Source organism: Hydra viridissima, unplaced genomic scaffold, assembly GCF_058129835.1.
Source record: "Hydra viridissima isolate aposymbiotic clone 2 unplaced genomic scaffold, HvirCarnegie_v1 scaffold_1, whole genome shotgun sequence".
Lineage (NCBI taxonomy): Eukaryota > Metazoa > Cnidaria > Hydrozoa > Anthoathecata > Hydridae > Hydra > Hydra viridissima.
The window spans coordinates 3,053,921-3,074,271 of NW_028324300.1; the positions used below are offsets into that span (position 1 = coordinate 3,053,921).

A 20,351-nucleotide genomic window follows, 5' to 3' on the forward strand; every position below is an offset into this window, starting at 1 on the left:
TTAGAAGTGAACTTTATAATAAATTGCTAATGGGTAAATATATATGCTGAACCATGTAAATACTGTTAAAAACAACAACAACAAGTAAATTTATTACTGTATGCTCAATATGCTCAAACGATTTTTTATTTACAAAATAAAAACTAATTTTCTACCTCGGACTGAAAACAAGGTTTCAAAAGGATTGCTAACTTTAGCTGTATGAGTTTTATACAATATAAGCTATATACAATATTAGCTAGAAAACTACAGGTTCAATTTTAATTTCATGTTAAAGAGTATTTAAAATTGGTACCAAGCAACAAATATCACATTAAAATGGTTGTTTATTTTTTTTTTTTTTTTTTTACATATCAACATATTCTGTTTTTTTTGTTTATATATCAACATATCATTACAACAACTAATGTTCTACTTCAAGATATGGAAAAGCTTTAAAATCACATAATGGTTTTCCATCCTCAGTGTAATGAAGATATTTGAAACATTTTTCACAGAATAAACTAGGATTTTCAAATGCCAATGGATCATTCAAAGTTCTCCATCTAAAAAGTAACAAAATAATAAAGATAATATACTTAAAAAAAAAAGGATACAATTTTTTAAACTTAGGAATTGATAAAATGCTACATAAAATTTGAAAAAAAAAGCTTGGAAACTATTGAATAAACCATTAAAAAACACAAATTAACCAAAAAACAGAAATTGAAAAAAGAAATTTACTTGACATAATGAATATTGCATAGTGAACATTTCCTTCGTTTATTTGTAGCATCAAATAATTTGAAAGGATAACTCTGTATTGTTTGTGGATCATCTTTTGATACCATTCTTCAATAGAAAAAAAAAATTATACACACACACATACACACACACATATATACATACATACATACATACATACATACATACATACATACATACATACATACATACATACATACATACATACATACATACATACATACATACATACATACATACATACATACATATATACATACATACATACAGGAGAACCTGGGGCAGAATGGGGTACTTTCTTTTTCACTGGTTTTAAAAATCTAAGGAAGCTGGCACTTAAACAACTGAATCTCTTTAGTAGCCATTTGCTTATATAAAAACAATAAGAGAAAATAACCAAAATTAAAAATAATTACCAGATGTAAAATTTATTAGATTAATTAATTTCATTACACAAATATTAAACTTTTTGACATTTTTTTCTTTGTGAGTTTTTTGATTTTAATTTAGATGATTGAGGATGAACTACAAAATTTAGATTTCATACAAGAAAACTGAGTCATTATCATTATCAAGATCAAGAATTGTTTGTCCAATTATGGTAATGCATAAAAAAAATCCGGTTTTCTAGCAAATTTGAATAATGTCCATTACAAGAGATATTCTGCATCTCCAACTTCAGCAGATAGAGATTTGCCAAAAGAGAAAAGTTATCAATGTAACTTTAGAAAAGAGCTCCTATAAGCAGGTGTTATTTTCTAAATTTGAACTGATGGTCATTTTATTTTTTTTTTGGCAAACAATATTTCTCAAAAAGCTAGAAAACAAGCCCATTAAGTAATATTGCTATAAAAAATTTATTCAATGAGGTAGCCTCAATAATTAAGTATTATTTTAAAATAGTATTAATGCATTAATGCTGTAATATATTATGATTAAAAAACAAAACATTTTAGAGAAAAATAAGAATAGAATCAGGCCTAGTTCTTAAAATTTAAAACAATTAAACTCTGGTCCAGTTGATCAATTCTAACTTTGATTGATCCATTTCTGCTCCAGATGATATGATTTAGATTAACGAGCTTAACGAGATTAACGAGTTAAAAAAATATCTCATCATTATGAATACAGTGAATAGACTTAATGAACACTAACTAAATACACTTCAAGAACAAATTAAAATACACAAAGATTATACTCACAACAATCAATAGAAAATGTTCAAAAATTGTAATGGATTGAGCTGAAATCATGAAATCAAGCTATCTATTGCATATGATGTTTAAAATTGTCGGAAACTTGTTAACATGACTTTATTTCCTGTGTAAATTTAGTACCAAACAGCAACATAATGATTTTGCAACATACAGTAGAATCCTGTTAACTCGGACTCTGAAGGGGTATATTTTTTTTTTCCAGCTTAGCGAATGTCCAAATTAAGCAAAGCTCTTGTTAAGTTGGACTTTTTGAAAATGTCCGACTTATAGAGATTTCGAGGCTTATCGAATGTTCCTCGATATATAAATATTATGTGCACATATATTGAACAATATAATCTTATGTGAAATATATATTTTTGTATATATAATATCTACTATAAACGAAAAAAGGCCAAAATTGATGTTCGTTCCAGTGACTCGCACAATTCTTTTTCAAACAGCTTTAAAGCATTCAAAGCTATTTGAAATGACGCAAAAGTAATTAATTTCGAACATTATAAATTTTGAATTTTAATTGATATTTTTAAACTTTTAATGTAATAGTTATTAAGAAATAGAACTTATTCGAAGCATAACTAAATCGAAAGCTCTCCGTGAAAATATTTAGCTATGTTTAATTATATTTGACGCAAAAGTATTTTATTTTCGAGCATTTAGAGTTTGGAATTTTGATTGAAGTATTGGAAGTTTTGTTATTATATGCACTTATTTGCAAATTCAAAATAAAAGTCCAAGTTAAGCGAAGTTTTTTGCCGAAGGGACCCCAAAAAACAGTACGAGTTAGAGAATGGTACAACTTAACCAGGGTACGACTTAAGCGGATGATTTTACATTAAGTTGATAAAGAATGTTCAAGGGGAATTGAAATTCCGTCCAACTTAATAAAAGTCCAACTTATCCAGGGTCAGAGTTAACAGGATTCAACTGTAATGATTTAGAAAATAAGATTTCCCATTCTGTCCTGGTGTCCCGTTTTGCCTGGGTTTCCCCAATACATACATACATACATACATACATACATACATACATACATACATACATACATACATACATACATACATACATACATACATACATACATACATACATACATACATACATACATACATACATACATACATACATACATACATACACACACACACACAACCATATATGCACATTGCCTCCATAAAAAAAAAGATCAAAATGCCAAAATATCAATAAAAAAAACTTTAAATGTTTTATGAATAATAGTTATCTATTTATAAAAAATCAATGAACCTCATGTCATTAAAAACAATCAAATGTTCACAATTTCCTTGGTGACAAAAGAGATAAGGATAACCAAGTCGAATCCTCAAATCATTAAATGTTGTATTTTCCATGATAGCAGATGTAAACAACCCAAGTCCAGGAACAGTATAACGTTCTGCATCTTTTGCCCATTCTATAATAATCCTGTCACAAATAAGCACAAACATAATACTCATACGATAAATTTAACTATTCATAGTTAATTCTGACTTCAACCAGTTAAAAAAAAGTTTAAATTAAACATCTAATTCATGGTGCTTACTTGCTATAATCTCTATTCAGTGGATTACGGGTGTCATTGTAAAAGCATTTCTCTATAAAGAAGAATGCTGACTGACATAACTCCTAAAACCCAATATTAAATAAAAAAAAACTTAAAACTCATGAATAAAACTCATGGTCTCTACTATTAAATAATACTTAAAACTCATGAATAAAACTCATGTTATGTTATTAAATAATACTTAAAACTCATGAATAAAACTCATGTTATCTGTTATTTGAGTGTTTGCTTGCTTATGATTAAAGTTTTTAACATTTTGATAACTTAACAAGCACTGAAAATTATTCTAAATCTAAAATATATTTCTTAACTACTTGTTACCTTTGCTGGTTTAGCACAACTGAGATCAGGATTTTTACTAAAGTCTCCATAAATCATGTTGTCTGACGTGCATAAAACAACATCTCTCAAAGCTGTCAACTTCTGATATATGCAAAATAAATATGATACAGAAATTATACAGCCGGTTGAAGTAGCCATCCTACCTTTATACATTTCAAAATAATGTTGACACTTTGATGAGACATCAAGAAAATTTAAAATTTACTTGATTTGAAAGTACATAATATTCTTGGTGGATTTTCCTCTATAAAACAAATTATTTGAGCACTCAAAGTTATCATCATCACTGTTGTTGAACTCATATTAATAATAAAGTTAAGTGCCGAATCAAAAAATAAATAAACTAAGTTAAGTGCCAAATCTTATAAAATTAGTTTAAAAATTATAATAAAGTTAAGTGCCAAATCAAAAAAATAAATAGATAAACATTTAAATACTTTGTGTGCATGATGGATTGAAACTGCCAATAGGACTTCACCCTTTGGAATTACATCTTTATTGTCTTTATTCAAGATATCCTTAGGTAGTTCTGTCTAATTAAAGAACCCAGATTTTTAATGATTTATTCATTAACATAAAACAGAGGAAGCAGGTCAGCTGTTATTTTTATTATTACAAAATCAATATTAGCTGACAAAAAAACTTTTTTTACTAATATAGGTTTTTTACTAATATAATGATGAAATATAATGATGAAATATGTTTTTTTACTAATATATCTGTATGCCTAAAATACAAAACACTGACAGCATCATGAAATAATTGTGCATTCAACCTAAAGTACAACTTAATAAAAAGATTTTTAAAAAAGCAAACTTAAGTGTATGCAATTAAACCTTAAATAAAATATTTACTATTTTTTACAGTAAATATACTTTTTTTGTACAACATTAAAACAGCTGTTATTTCCATTTAAAAAAAAAAATCACTTTTTACAAAAAGATTAAACTTATTCCTGTTGTGTACTCCTGTCTCATACCTGAAGGGGAATTCCCTCAGGGGAATTTTTTTTTTTGTAAAAAATCTTTTTATTAGTTTTTTTTTTCCTAAATATTTTTTTTAAAATGATTAAAAATATTTCAAAATATTCAGAACAAATCATACCTCTATGAAATTTGGGAGGTACAATGCTTCCTCAAACTTGGTTTTAAACTGCTTTGTAAGCCTTAAAAAAAATTTGTCTTAAACTGTCGATGACTAAATAGTTTTACTTAATTAGAGACCAATAATAATCTAGACATAAATCACAAATCTATCACATGGCAGTAATTTTAAAAAAAAAATGTAACAAAAGTTAAAAACAACAACTGAATAAAAGAGAAAATTAATAAAAACAACAACTGAATAAAAGAGATGAATTATAAAAACATCATAAATACTGGACTAGATGATAAGAAAAAAAGAAGGACTCTTTAATTTAATATTACAATTAATAAAAATAACAATAACAAATATTCAGAGAAAAAAACTTTTTGCCTCAAAAATTTAAGATACCTAACAACCTGAAGCTCACTATCATCTGGAAAATCCTCATAAGCTCTAACTTTTTTATAGTCAAAGCACTCCTCTTCTTCAAAGGTGCACTATAAAACAAAATAACAATAAATTAAAGGAAGAACAGAAGTAGTTAAAGTAATAGAGTTAAGACAAAAATCAGTAGTTAGGTAGAAACATGTAAATTTATTAACTAAGTATTTGTAAATTTACATATACAGATATATGTGTATGTGTGTATGTATATATGTATGCATGCATGAATGCATGTATGTATGTATGTATGTATGTATGTATGTATGTATGTATGTATGTATGTATGTATGTATGTATGTATGTATGTATGTATGTATGTATGTATGTATGTATGGATGGATGGATGTATGTATGTATGTATGTATGTATGTATGTATGTATGTACCTGCAAGTATTTATATTTGTAAGGTTTTAAGATATATTGAGTTTATATATACCAAGTATACATGTAAATATACACACACATACATACACACATATGTATATATATATATATATATATATACACACATATGTATATACTTCTGTATATATATATATATATATATATATATATATATTAGTATGTATATACTTCTGTATATATATATATATATATATATATATACAGAAGTATATACATACTAATATATATATATATATATATATATATATATATATATATATATATATATATATATTAGTATGTATATACTTCTGTATATATATATATATATATATATATATATATATATATATATATATATATATATATATATATATATATATATTAGTGTTATATTAGTAGATAAAAGAATGGATAATGATTGTGGACACAACAGATGCTTTTACTGAAGTTTTGTTAAAAACATAATTTTTTTTAAAAGCATTTTGCATACTGGAATGACCCATATGCATTCTAAATATCTTTACAGATAAACAAAAAAAACCTTATTCGATGATCAAACAGAAATTAAGAACTAAATACACTAAATTAACTAAGACCTTTCTTGCAAATGCTAGCAAAAATAATTAAAAAATGACATACAGAAAAAACTAATAAGACAGAGAATTACAAAAAATATGCAGCACCTTTAAATTGTCAATGCTACACACATCTTTAAGTTCTTCTATAGTTTGGTAATCACAGTTTAAAAGTTTTGCTAACTGTTTATCTGATTCTTCATTAGGCAAGTTATTTGTAGGAGACATATCTTCATTTAACAGCCCTTTGAACTGATCTTTGAATTCAGGGATAGATATTAAAGGAGAAGAAAACTGCTCTGCTTCTAATACAGGGTTGCTTCTATAAAATCCTTCCATTATGATTTATTTATTATGATTTATTAAACAGAATTTTGAAAACATGCTCCCCTAAAAATTTTACCTCGAAACATTCAACTCAAAGTTATTAAACATTAAATTCAAAGTTGTTAACTGTAAAAGAAAAACCAAACAATAAAAGGAGAAACAAAAGACAAGAATAAAGAGAGCTTTATAAGAGAATCAATAATTTCCAACACCTTTTTTTACAATTATCTATATATAATATTTATATATAATATACAATTATTTACATATAATAAAAGTTTAAAACTATTCATTAAATAACTTTTTAAAACTAATTTTTGAACTTTTTTAGAACTTATTTATAAATAAATTTAAAACATTTAAATTATGAATATAATTTTCTATTTATAAATGTGTCTCTCATGAACATTTGTTATAATCTTTATATGATATTAATGCCAATAATAATATAAATAACAATAATAATGATGATAATAGTAAATGTTATTACTACAAGAGTTAACAAGGAAAAAAACTTATCAAAAGAAATGGGCTTCTTACATGCAACATGAAAAACTATGAAAAAAAAAAGTCATAAAGAGAGAAAATTTTAAATTAAAGAATGTCACATCATCATCCTCATGTGTTATCTAAATGCATTAATAAAAAAAATTGTGGTCCAATTTAGAGAAAGGTAAAGAAATAAAATTACACTGAAAATAAAAATAGCAAATTAGTCTTATAGATAAAAATGAGATGCATCATGTACAAAAATTGTAAAACAATTTCTGGTATTTAGCCATCTACAGAAATTCCATTTTTGTTTCTAATAGTTTTAGAAAGCTGAAGCACCATATTTTACACCATTTTACAGCTCATGCATAACTTTTTCAAGTATTTTGATTGATAAATCAAGTTCTTGTAAAATACAATATGACGTGAACTAACAAATAGTATTAGTTATGTTTATAAATATCATACACATAAGCCTGTCCCATAATGGATAAACTGTGGTTATTCATGATGGTTCAGACTTAATTGTGTGATATTTATAAATAAAGAAACAGCGCATATTTCTGAATCATATAATAACCTCATTATACTTTAGTTTTTGAGATGACAGGCTTCTCCTTGTGATGACCTTTCATTATTACTCAGAAACTTATTTTTTTTAATCTTAAAAAAAAATTCAATTTTTAAATGAAAAAGTAATCTTCAATCTTTATTTTTCATCAGGTACTTTCAAAAATCTAAAAAAAAGTCTCAAAGTTAATAAGTTAAATTACCACACTACAAGAATGGAATCCATGTATCATGACTATTAAAATGCCATCAATAACAAATGGACTGAAAAATTTTTTCTGAAAGCAGTATTTATTTCTACCTAAAAAATTTATCTATTTTTTCTAATAAAAAAAAAAAAAGAAAATTATCAAAAAAAAAAAAAAGAAAAAAATTTTTTAGCGTGAATTATCTCTTTTCTTATTATTAATGTTACCATTTCAAATTAAAACATTTTATGTATACAAGAAAATAAGGTATATATATAAATATATACAAATGAGGGTAAGTTTAGGAAAATCTAAAAATAATTAATAAATTGAAAAAAAAAACTTTTTTGCATTTCTTACAAATTTAAAGTATGAGTCTTTTAGTTAAAACATCTTTAAGAATAAACATTTGCTTATAATTATAAATGAGCAAGAGGAGATGCATCTTAAACTTATATAAAAGATCTTGCATTACATTTTATTATTTAATAACATTAAAATTCTCACTGAAATGTGTAATTGAGCAGTTACATGAGCTCATTTTAACAAGTAACTAAAATGTATAACTTAAATAAAACATGACTTCATTGAAAAACAGTTTAAAAGAGGCGGAAAAATTTGTCAGTAAAATAAACAAATTTTAAAAGGCAAAAAGAAAGAAAAAAATCATCATTTAACAAAAATACTTTAGAGAAATAATACATAGATATTACATTTACAAAATTATAAAAACTAAAATCTAAACAAATTCTTTTGAATTTGAAACAAACCCATAGGGTGAAAATTCTTTAAATAGGAGATTATGTATAAAAAATTATTTCTGGTATTTGGCCATCTTCTACAGATGTTCCATTGTTGTTTCCAGCAGCATAAGAGAATTTGAACTCTACTTTTTCACGATTTGGCAATTCAATTATCACTTTTTTAAGTCCCTTAGATCCATAATAAGAATCAAGCCCTCGTAAAGTGCCACAAGCTGTATAACTAATGTTTGGCAAAATTTCAATTGGTTCTTTAAACATTACACGATTTAATGAGTCTGTACCATCACAGCTAAACTTAGTGTCACTGTAACCTAGCACAGCACCTGTTTCTGAGTTAATGACCTGTATGTTTACATCATAGTCAGTTGGAACATTGATTGATCCATACAAACCAAGGCCAACAACATAAATTCGATGATTGACAGTAAATTTGATTCTGTCACTAGTACCACTATAACCCCAACGTGCTTCAGTTTTTGAGAACCGAATAACTGATTTCTCCTTGCCTGTCAAACATCTTCGTGGGCGATCTGGGAATTTTACATTAGGCTTCGGATTGACAGTAAAATGAAGAAACAAATCCACAACTTCTTTGTCTGTCAAAATACCAGATTGAGCAACATTATTTGCAAACTCTTCAAGTGTCATCAATGGAAAGCGTATTAAATACAATGCATCACCAAGAACATTTCTTTAAGAAAAATATATATTTTAAGTTGATGAAACAAGAAAAATAAATGATTTTTGATAAACAATTAAAAAAAAAAAACATTTTGAAACCTTTTGTTTTCATTATTTCTTGGAATGTTTCTTCTTCTGCACTCCACATCAGACCACTTGACAACAGCTTCAAATATTTGACTTTCACGAGCACTAAGTGAATCTCTTAGTAAAACAACTTGCAAAGTATCAATATCAATATCTGTAAACCCTTCTGCATTTAAAGATGCCACTGTGTATTTATCAATACAATTTAAGCACATTTCAGCAAGCTGAGGTTCATCAAATAGACGTGCTTGAGAAAGTAATGTCAATGCATTGTCAGGTCCTAAATTACTTTTTAAAAACTCAACACTTTTCTGCTCAAGTATTGGTACAGCATATTTTTTTGCTGCATACAAAGTACTCATAACTGTGTCTGGACAAATAGTTATCTCATCAGTGTACAGAAATTTTAACAATAATAAAAATGAGGCTGGTTCAATATCAGGTATCTCAATTTCATTGCTAGCTTTTGAAGCAAAACCACCATTAAACATAGCATCAAAAACAACACTACTTATTGATAGAATAAACTTATGTGCTGGAATTCTTCGTTGAGATGCAGTCCCTTTCCCCAAAATAAAATAAATGTCACTAAGGGTTTCATTGTTAAATAAAAAAGCAATTCTCTCTCTGATTGAGGGTCTTGAACTTTGCCAGTTATAATTTCCGATTGTGATTGCAGAAGGATCTTCTAGTGAAAGAGCATCTAAGTGAGCCTCAACAATGTTAAGATTTAGAAAAGCTGCTCCAACAGGAGAGGATCGACCGACATAAGCATTAAGGTTCTGTGGTGTATTAACAGGTTGTTGCTTATTTAAATTATGAGGGCCTTCCTCATTATCCATTCCTTAGAAGAGTTTTAAAAATACAATGTTGATCTTCATTTTATAATGCGCATATTTACTTCCGTTCTACAATGACAAGCTTAAGTATTACGTATTTACATTACAATTTTTCACACAATTATTAATAATACCACCAAGCAGAAAGTTGTCAGCCTACTTTCGAGTGATTTTACCGGCACTTTAGCCTCGGCAAAGATATCAAAATGGTTTATAATAAAAAATGCCTTGTTTAGTTAGGTCTATTTCTGTTTAAATAGACAAAAATCAATGAATAAGCAGCCTATAAATAGCTATAAAAACCAAAAGCTGATTAATTAGACGAGCTCTTTCACTCATAAAAATTAAAGCGAGTTCTCTAATACCTCAATTTTATTGTAGCGGCATCTTGCGCTAATAATTTTACAGCAAAAAAGCCGTTAAAATGACCAGTTCAGATTAAAGAAAAAAAAAAAAAATACATCACTATCAAATAACTAAAAAAACTAAACTTTCTAGTCCTATAAAAGAGAAAAAGTTGAATTTAACGAAAACTTTTAAACACGGAGCAGGTGTTGTGCGCTTGTTTTAGTAAATAAATTTAATGTTATTAATATCTTGAAAATTACATGAACGTTAAAAGTCCGAAATGGTTTTTGATTCACTAAACTACATTTTACTATGTAAGTTGATAAACAGCTTGTAATATTTTTATGCAAAAAATTACTTAAAACCTTCTCACAGTTTCTTTAGGTTTTTTACTTTGTTTTTACCAAAAACAAAGATATAAAGAAATATATAAACTTAGCATAATGTAATATGATTAAACTGTTTGATATTATTTTAAAAGCAGCAAAATTCGGACAATAACCTGGACGGCTGACGTGGCTAAAAAACAAGACCTTATGTTTTTCCGAGTTCAGGTCCAAATTTCAGGTCTCAATGTCCATAGGGGTTCGATAAAAAGATTAGGGTGTTGGCTTTACCTGTCCTTCGCACGAGTTTTGAAAAAAACTCAATAAATCTTCTGCCAAACACAATGGACGTGTGGTTAGGAAATAACAGGGAGTGGTTGGAAAACATCACTCATAGCAATATGTCTAAATGATAAATTAACATACAAGTGAACACTATAATATTTAACTAATATTTTAAGAGTTAAAGAATATTTAAGAGTTCGGTTTTCAACGTCCGTTATCCCGTGACATAAAATATTTATATAACTATATTACGTCACGGGACTTGATAAAAGGATGAAAACAAAGCGCAAAGACGTAAACGCAGCAACCGCAAAAAAAGACTGTTGAAGTAGATAATGTATCTTCATTGTTTTTTTGGTAGATAATGTTTCTGCTTCATTCTCAAATGTTGATTTGCAGGGATTTTTGTGGTATGTTTATTTTACTTTCATTGCAACATTTTTCTTCTCGTTCATTTTCAGTTGTTTAAAAAAAATCTCTAACCGTTCAAAATATTCTTAATTGTATTTTAAGATTTTTAGTAAATTACGCTCTATTTTGTATAATTATTTTATATAACTATAACTATTTTATATAATTATTTCAACGAGTTTAATGTAGGGGAGAGCGGGGTTGGTTGTCACACTTTTTACATTTTAGACTGCTCAGCTTTTATTTTTCATCAAATCAATGCCAAACTTTGCACAAAAGTAGTTTAACTATTTCCAGTAACTATTAGAATATTTTTATGACATTGAGTGAAATATTTTTTGCTGTATAATCATTTATCAAAGACCTCTTCCGTGTGACAACCAACCCCACCCACGGGGTTGGTTGTCACATACTATGGGGCTGGTTGTCACATTTCTTGGTATGTTTTCATTATATTTAAAACTGGTACCAATAATTTTTGTTTATATAATACCAAGAATAAATCTGAATAATCTGGGAAAAAAAAGGCTATATACTGAAAAAAAGAAAATACTATAAACCGAAAAATGTTTTTTTTTTTAAACATAACTATAAACATATATATATATATATATATATATATATATATATATATATATATATATATATATATATATATATATAACACAACTCTATAAATAGATGCATAGATAGTCTTCATCTTTAGATGAATTTAATACTGTAGAAGTTTTTTTTTTTGGCAAAATTTGACTTTATCAATTCTTTTTTACTTCCATTCATAAATGATTTACAATTCTTATTAATATGTTTTTAACAAGTTTTCTTCTTTTTATAATTAGCAAGCCTTTCTTTGACAGGTGAGTTAGTAAGAATCATAGATGAACGCTTTTTCCTACCTTTTTTTGATGCTAACCTTGGACCTGCTTTAGGCAGAGGCCTAATACTCTCAGGTAGTATGATTGAATTTTTTAAAACTAATGGAGTGATTGGGTCTTGATTAGAGGTTTTATTTAATACAATTGGATCTTCTTTTGCTATGTCTACCTGATTATCTGGTATCTGAATAGATTCTTTAAACCTTTTATTTGCTGGTTCTGGTTGCATTGAATAAGGTTTACAGTTTTTTTTATTTAAATCAAGCTGTGAACAAGTTGGGTCAGGGCGATCAGTTACATACTTAGGACAATAATCAATTTCAGTAAAAATATCAGGATTTAATGGGTAAATACCTGTTGCAGCAAAACCACTTAAAATATTGTGGGGAGATACAGCCTTTGGAAATGCAATGTTTACTATTTTTGGAATATCATATATTGTAACGGTTTTTCCAGGATTCATTACCAACCATGAAGTCATAGCAGTATTTATATAGTTTTTGAGGGGACCATAAACTGCCCTGTCCAAGGGCTGCAACTTATGCGTGCAGTGCGGTGGAAAGGTAAGCATTACTATTCCATTTTTTTTTGCCACATCTAAACCTTCAATACTAAGATGGGTTTCATGATTGTCAAGCAACAATAAACAAGGTTTTTCTTTAGTGCATTTTGTATTGCCTACAAAATGTTGTAGATATTTTACAAAGTTTTCTTCTTTCATCCAACCACTTGCATTGGCACCTCCTGCACTTCCTGTTGGTGCTCCTATTAGGAAATGATTTTTAAAGTTTTTACGAGGAAAAATAAAAAAAGGTGGAATGCTATTTCCAATAGCATTTATTGTGCATGCTAATGTTACAAGAGTTCCTCTTTCAGCTGATGTGATGGCTCCTACTTGTTTTAATCCTTTTTTGGCAACAACTTTTTTAGGTCTTTGTACAGTAGTTACAGCAGTTTCGTCCATGTTCCAAATGTCATTTGGTGAGAACAAGTAGTTTTGCATACAGTGCTGCAAATTGCTAAAAAATAATGCAACATTCTGCTTATTGAAATTTGTTGCTCGACTTAAACTAGTAGCTTCAGGTTGCCTAATGGAAATATTTGGGTGGCGCTTTATAAATCCTGTAAACCAATCCTTACCAGCTTGTTCTTTTACAACCCAAGAATTGGGAACTTTTATATTATTTTTAACTGCAAGCTGGAAAGCAAGCTTTTTTACTTCAGTAGGAGTTAAACCAAAATAAATTTCTGCTGCTCGCAACAGGTATGTGACAAGTTCTTTTTCTACTTTGTCTGGCAATATCTGTTGACTTTTGTATCCTATAATGTTCATGCAGGTGGAGTTTTGATTTTTGTCAATTAGATCTGTTATAGAACCATGTGATGGGTTAGTAATAATAATTTTTTTACAATAACGTGTTAATGTTCTGTAATTAATGCCATGGTTTTTTGCTGCTGACCTAATAGAAATGTTGTTAAGCTTTACATCTTTAATAGCACACATAATGATATCTCCAGAAGTATAACCTCTATTAGTTTTTCTTTTAAAATTTCGTACCATGTTTTTACTGAGTAAAGAAAAATATTTGCAAATAATGCATGTACAAGACATTATACATATACACACACACACACACACACACACACACACACACACACACACACACACACACACACACACACACTAAATCTAAACAATGCACAAACAAAACAACAGACAATTGCACAAACAAAACAACAAACAGATGTACAAACAAAACAACAAACAGTTGAACTTCTGTATTCCTTTTTCTGTAATTATATTAAACATTGGATCACAATTTAAAGTTATACACATTGAAATAAAAATTATTTAGATTATAGATATTTAGTTAAACAAATATAACCCATTGATTTAAGATTTTAAAATAATATCTTTAACATTAAAATATTCCTCAATAATACTGACAAATAAACAAGGAATATCTAAAAGCGGCGTTTAGTTTGCAGCACACGGAGTCGAGGCAATTGTGACAACCATCCCCATATATTTTGTGACAAGCAACCCCTTCTATGTTAGTTGCAAGACACCTGTAAATTTACCTAAAAGCGTGTGAATTTCATGAGAATTTTTTGTGGATTAAGTTACTCAAATGAATAAAAAACTTTAAAAATGTACATTCAAAGCACAATAAAGTAATTTTCGTTTGGTAAAAGAATATTTCTAAGTGAGCAAAATTTAACTTTTTCATATCAAAAACCTATAAAAACAAATAACTTGTTTTCTACACGCTAAAAGAAGCTGAAAATTACAGTGAAAATCTTTTTTTTAAGTAATATTTTGATTGAATGATTTTAAAGTTCTTAATCTTATCTACATTTCCTGTAATAAACTTTGTGACAACCAACCCCGCGTGACAACCAACCCCGCTCTCCCCTAAGTTTTGTAAAAAAAAGAAGAATTTCTCTCGACTCTCTTTTTAAAATTATGTAATCGGCTTTTTTCAAGTTTCTTGTTGGATTTTACAGGTTTGTAACAGAATACTTTTAAATGACGACCTTTAAAACGATTTTTTTTTGTCATCAATAGTCTAGTACCTTCCATAAAAACTTCTTTTTCTTTACTTTTTTTTTTTTTTTTTTTAGAAAGATTTTTATTAAGACTATTTTATGTCTTTTCTTCTTGCCGAATCCGCATCGTTTATATAAGAAAGATGAAGTTGGTGTGAATTTAACTTAATTTAGAATCATCAGCTCAACTACTTGAATACAATTGATGACAAGTTGCCGAAACTTGCAAAAGAAAACTCTCAATATTCCTAAATGTTTAACAAATTAGAATCTAAGAGTTTGACGTTTTAATCTAATACCCCATTTACACTGACGATAAAGCACAGTTTAATCATTGTGTTTTAAATTTTGTTCTGCCATCTTAACTTTCGGTGCAGCGAGAATAAAGCTGGTTTAAAATTAATCGAGTTGTGAAAAAACTTAAATAAAACGACGTTGTTATTTTTCTCTTTGTTTTTTTTTGTTTTTATTTTTCGAAAATTAAGCTTAAAATGGCGTAAGAAATCCGAGAAATGAAAGCTTTAGCTAATAGAAAGAGTTCAAGACATCGGAACGAAGAAACAAAAAGCTAATGAATAAACGACCTGAAGACATTATTCAATATTGAAGTCATTTTAAATTTGTTCAATCTAACATTAGTTTTAATTAAAACGATACGGTGTGATCGGAGTTTAAGTTAGAAAACAGTTCGCATCGCCGTTTGGTTTTTCGGCATCAGCGAATAATAACAAATTTCTACATAACTTTTTTTTGCTAAAGAACGTTAAAAGAACGTAAGTTTAAAACAACAAGATTTTTTGGTGTGACAAATTTACATTCATACAAAAATTTGTTATGCAAAACTTGTTATAAAAACAGTTTTAATCGAATAGCAATTCTGCGCTATTTTTTTGAAAGATTGAAATAAAATACCGTCAAAGGCTTGTGAGGTATCGCCATTTTTTCTGGAATCTTGTAATTTTTCATGTCAAAATAAACAACTTTTTTAAATTCGAATTTTAACAAATATAGTACAAACTTTGTATTTTTTTGTTATTCGTTAAAACCGAAAAGTCAAACGGCAACATTTAGAAAAAAGTTTAATCGAAAATAAAAAGGAAAGTGAAACAAAAACCAAACTAAAAGCAAGTTGAACAGGTTAAGCAGGTTGAAATGCGGAATTTATAGCAACTGCCCAGTTAATTTTGTCACTGAGAAAGCGAGGATTTTAATTTTAAAGATCATTGAACAGACTTTTTTGCGTGAAATTTAAAATTAAAAGAAAATAAAATAAAAAAAAATGAACTGTTTCAGTAAACAAAAAATCTGGGATCTGGGAATTAAAATTAAAAGTTTCAGATGTTAGATGATGCTGACGAGAGTTAAATACGCCACACCCTGTAAAAATGACAAATAATACCAACTTCATGTCCCCTGTAAACCCCTTTAGGGGTATATAGTATATGGGTGCAAGATTCACCACAAGAAATTTCAAAATCAAAATTGCTGTTCACAAACCAATCATTCCAGGAGATGAATCATCATTGATTCTTGATCTGGTTCCGCCCATGGAACTGCATCTCATGTTAGGAGTTGTAAACCACATGTTCGAGAGCTTGCTTCAAGGATGGATAGGTGCTAAACAGTGGCCTTCGAAGCTGCACATTACCATGCAACCATACCATGGTGGTCAGTTAAATGGAAATGAATGCAAGAAGCATTTGAAAAATTTTGCTCAGTTGGAGTCTCTTGCACCAATAGACAAAGCTCAAGAAGTAGCAAAGTTCACTGTCGCGTTTTAAATACTCCATGCTGTTGCATCAGCCTGTTTTGGAAACCATTTGGAAGCCAACTACAGTCAGAAGATTGAGGCATTCAAATCTTTGTGACATATATATAACTGTGACACCAAAAGTTCATGGTCTTTTTCACCATGTTCCTCAGTTCATTTCTAGAAATAACTTTTCTTTGGGACTCTTTAGTGAACAAACAGCCGAGGCAATGCATTCCAACTTTTTTAATTATTGGCAGCGATTCAAAAGGGACCAAACTCATCCTGATTACAATCTTCAACTTTTGCAATGTGTTGTGGACTTAAACAGTAAACTTATGTGAATTTATGTGGAATGACAGAAATTGTAGCATCAGAATTTATTCTTCATACATGCTGAAATGAATTGACCAGAATAAAATTCCCTTCGTTACCTATAATTGTCTGTTTTATGTTTTGGCTTAAAATACATGATATTGTTAAAACTTACACCCTAGTATATCCACTCTGCCAAGTATATAATTGTGGTGCCAATTTTGAGAATAGCTTCTCAATATAGAAAAAAAAACAAAAAAATAAGTTAAGTTTTGACAACATCTATATAGTAAAAATGAGATTTACGGACCAAAAACTTTGAATGTGAATATCTCGCTCGGACGGCCATTTTTGATTTTGAAATTTCTTGTGGTAAATCTTGTACCCATATACTATATACCCCTAAAGGGGTTTACAGGGGGCATAAAGTTGGTATTATTTGTCATTTTTACAGGGTGTGACGTTCTTTACTACTGACACCCACATTTGAAGATCGTTTCATAAAAAGTATCAGTCTGATAATTATCAATAGCTTTTCTCCAATAAAATTCTGGGTGCCAGTGCTTTTTACAATCATTTAAATCAATAATAATTTTTCATCAGTTAATGAACGTGAAGAATATTACTAACTTTGTAACCGCATAAAAATAACCTGGTTTTTATCAGATCGATAGTTTTTATCAAACAGCTCATAGTGCTGTAAGCGTTTATTAGAGTTTAAAACCCTGTAATTTACATTTAAACTTAGCCTGCACAAAATTCTTTTAAATAAACCATAAGTGTATTTAGTTTCGTTATGACGCCAATACTAATTTCTGACGATATTTGGAACTTCGTGACCCTACGCGGCAATTTTACGGCAGAAATGATAAAAAAACAAGTAAATAAATATTGAACAGAATGACATCATTTTTGGACAAATGAACCATAGATGCCTATGTTTCATATAAATAATATAACTTTGAAATTTAAACCTTGGCTTACAGCAGGACTACAAATTCATTACATTAATGGTTTAATTTTTTTTCGGAAAAATATCTATTTATTTTGTGTTTATTTAATGTTTTTGTTTTTTTGAACGATAATGACCATTATACAATATTGCTTTAATGTACTGTTGACCTTGGGGAATCGTAATTTCTCGTATATTTCGTCATTTGTCATTAACGGTGAGTATTGATTACGTCATACTTTTAGCTTTCACTATGTCTGTACACAACACTGTTTTTAGTTATTTTTAAAATTCTATTGTACATAAGATCATTTTTACATGAATTTTACCAATCTGTAATTGTATATCAGATTTAAATTTGTTTTGTCTGAATGTTATTTTAGCATATATGTTCACAACATCTGAAAGCAACCCTAAATATCCGTACAAAAATTTTGTTTTGTCGAGATGTCTAATGTTTAAATAGTTATTTTATTTGACCGTTTTTAGATTTTAATATATTTGATGAATTTTTCTCATCTATTTATAAAATATTTTGTGATAAATTATTATTTTGAGTAGAAATGAGTTAACTACCATTCAGGTTTTGTTGATTATCCTACATTCCTACATTCACAAATTTTAGTCTGTACGCAACACTATACTTAAATAAATCTGGTGTTTGCAAAATGAATATACATAAATGAAAGTCATTACTAAGTAATTTCTTATTATTTAAATGTGATTAAAGATTAACTGCAGACATAATATGCAAACTTGTTTAGGGTAGCGCTATTTAATGTCTGTTGGCAACATCTGAATGCAATTCTGTAAACATCAGTACAAAATATTCACGCGTGTCGAGAATTGATTAAAACTACTTTGGAGCCCTTCATAAAAACCCTTTGGAGGATTGATAGTGGTATTATTCCTGATTACAAAAATGTAAAATTTAAAATCCTTTGTTTACGTTCGAGAAAGAAAATTTAATTTGAAATTCAGTTTTTTTTGCATTTCTACATCATCCAAAAATTCAAAAGTATATAATAAGCATAAATATTTTGTTACACTGTTAAAAATTTCCGTTAAAAAACGGAAAAATATTCTGTTACTTGCACGGAAAGTATCCGTATATCCATTTATGGGATGTACAGATACATTATGTACGGAAATTTTCCGTATCTGCGGCCAAATTTTCAAATACGGAAGTTTCCGTTGTATTAATAACTGCAGTTATAATCAACATGTTAAACCGCCATAAGTGATGATTTTTCAAACTTATATTTGGGTACACATTTAGCTTCAAAAAGAAATAGAAATATTTATAAAAGTTGACAATTGCATCTTCTTCTTCTTCGATTATTAACTGAAAAATTTGTAATGCTTTTATCAAAAGTTGGATTTCACTCTAGATATAATATTTATAACATAATTTTTTATGAAATATAATAATATTATATATTAATTTATATAAATATTATAATATATATATATATACATATATATATATATATATATATATATATATATATATATATATATATATATATATATATATATATATATATATATATATATATATATATATATATATATACTGATGTATTATCAACTCCAGGGATATTATATTAATTATTTTTAATTATTTTGTGTTTAGCAAAAATATTAGTAGTAAAGAGAGATATAGTGGTTTTGTAACAATTTTTAGCTTAAGCAAGAAAAAGTTAATTTTCAAACATTCTTAGAATAATGAAATGTTATTTCATAAATTTAGTTTTTTTTTTAGCGATGATTTAGGACCAGATGGGTTAAAGTTATTAATTTTCTGTTATAAAATAGTCATTTTTCATTATATTATAATATATAACAATGGTATATAAAATAAGTAAAATAACTTAGTATAAAAAATTTAAAATTTTATTTTTTAAATGGTTTTATAATAAATCAAATTAAATTTTTATTAAAGATTAGAAAAGAACATTTAGATTGTTAAAATGTTTATTAGAATGAATAATTGTTATTAGAGTTAAAATAGAGTTTTAAACTTTTTCTTAATTTATCTGCTGCTCAAAAAATCATCGTATTATTTGGTAGGTAAATTTAGTAATTGATTATTAGAATTTGATTTCAAAGAAGTTCTAAAGATTTTTATTTACTTAATATAAAAAAATCTAATTTTCTAATTTTAATTTAAATCTAATTTAGTACTGGCACCAACAATGGTAAAAAATTGG

The 20,351-nt window shown here is 27.7% G+C and overlaps 4 protein-coding genes across 8 annotated transcripts; 1 reads left to right on the forward strand and 3 right to left on the reverse strand.

Annotated features, from left to right (window-relative positions):
• Positions 1-313: 313 nt before the first annotated feature.
• On the reverse strand, positions 314-6,822 carry LOC149892906 (snRNA-activating protein complex subunit 3-like). 4 transcript variants are annotated; one of them, XR_016448999.1, is made up of 10 exons: positions 6,487-6,822; positions 5,380-5,468; positions 4,990-5,050; positions 4,323-4,418; positions 4,091-4,129; positions 3,865-3,966; positions 3,523-3,574; positions 3,228-3,393; positions 724-831; positions 314-545 (listed from the first exon to the last, which is right to left on the reverse strand). XR_016448999.1 is itself a non-coding variant. In XM_090076097.1 (10 exons), the coding sequence occupies exons 1-10, from the start codon at positions 6,715-6,717 to the stop codon at positions 404-406; spliced, it is 1,128 nt and encodes a 375-aa protein (XP_089932223.1). In that variant the 5' UTR covers positions 6,718-6,820; the 3' UTR covers positions 314-403. The 4 variants fall into 4 exon arrangements, 1 of the variants encoding a protein (XP_089932223.1); XR_016448995.1 differs by having other exon boundaries at positions 3,228-3,404; XR_016448994.1 differs by having other exon boundaries at positions 3,523-3,605; positions 6,487-6,821.
• Positions 6,823-8,626: 1,804 nt separating this feature from the next.
• On the reverse strand, positions 8,627-10,764 carry LOC145187485 (BTB/POZ domain-containing protein 2-like). The gene is made up of 2 exons (XM_080063889.2): positions 9,500-10,764; positions 8,627-9,410 (listed from the first exon to the last, which is right to left on the reverse strand). Exons 1-2 carry the CDS (start codon positions 10,327-10,329, stop codon positions 8,756-8,758), a joined length of 1,485 nt encoding a protein of 494 aa, XP_079920015.2. The 5' UTR covers positions 10,330-10,764; the 3' UTR covers positions 8,627-8,755.
• Positions 10,765-10,880: 116 nt separating this feature from the next.
• LOC149892907 (uncharacterized) lies at positions 10,881-17,447 on the forward strand. Of its 2 annotated transcripts, XM_090072890.1 has the most exons (3): positions 10,881-10,988; positions 11,647-11,695; positions 15,197-17,447. In XM_090072890.1, exon 3 carries the CDS (start codon positions 16,564-16,566, stop codon positions 16,900-16,902), a length of 339 nt encoding a protein of 112 aa, XP_089929016.1. In that variant the 5' UTR covers positions 10,881-10,988; positions 11,647-11,695; positions 15,197-16,563; the 3' UTR covers positions 16,903-17,447. The 2 variants fall into 2 exon arrangements, with proteins under 2 accessions (XP_089929016.1, XP_089929006.1); XM_090072880.1 differs by lacking the exon at positions 10,881-10,988 and having other exon boundaries at positions 11,512-11,695.
• LOC149892908 (uncharacterized) lies at positions 12,380-14,984 on the reverse strand. Its single transcript, XM_090076925.1, has one exon. It carries the CDS (start codon positions 14,181-14,183, stop codon positions 12,507-12,509), a length of 1,677 nt encoding a protein of 558 aa, XP_089933051.1. The 5' UTR covers positions 14,184-14,984; the 3' UTR covers positions 12,380-12,506.
• Positions 17,448-20,351: the final 2,904 nt, after the last annotated feature.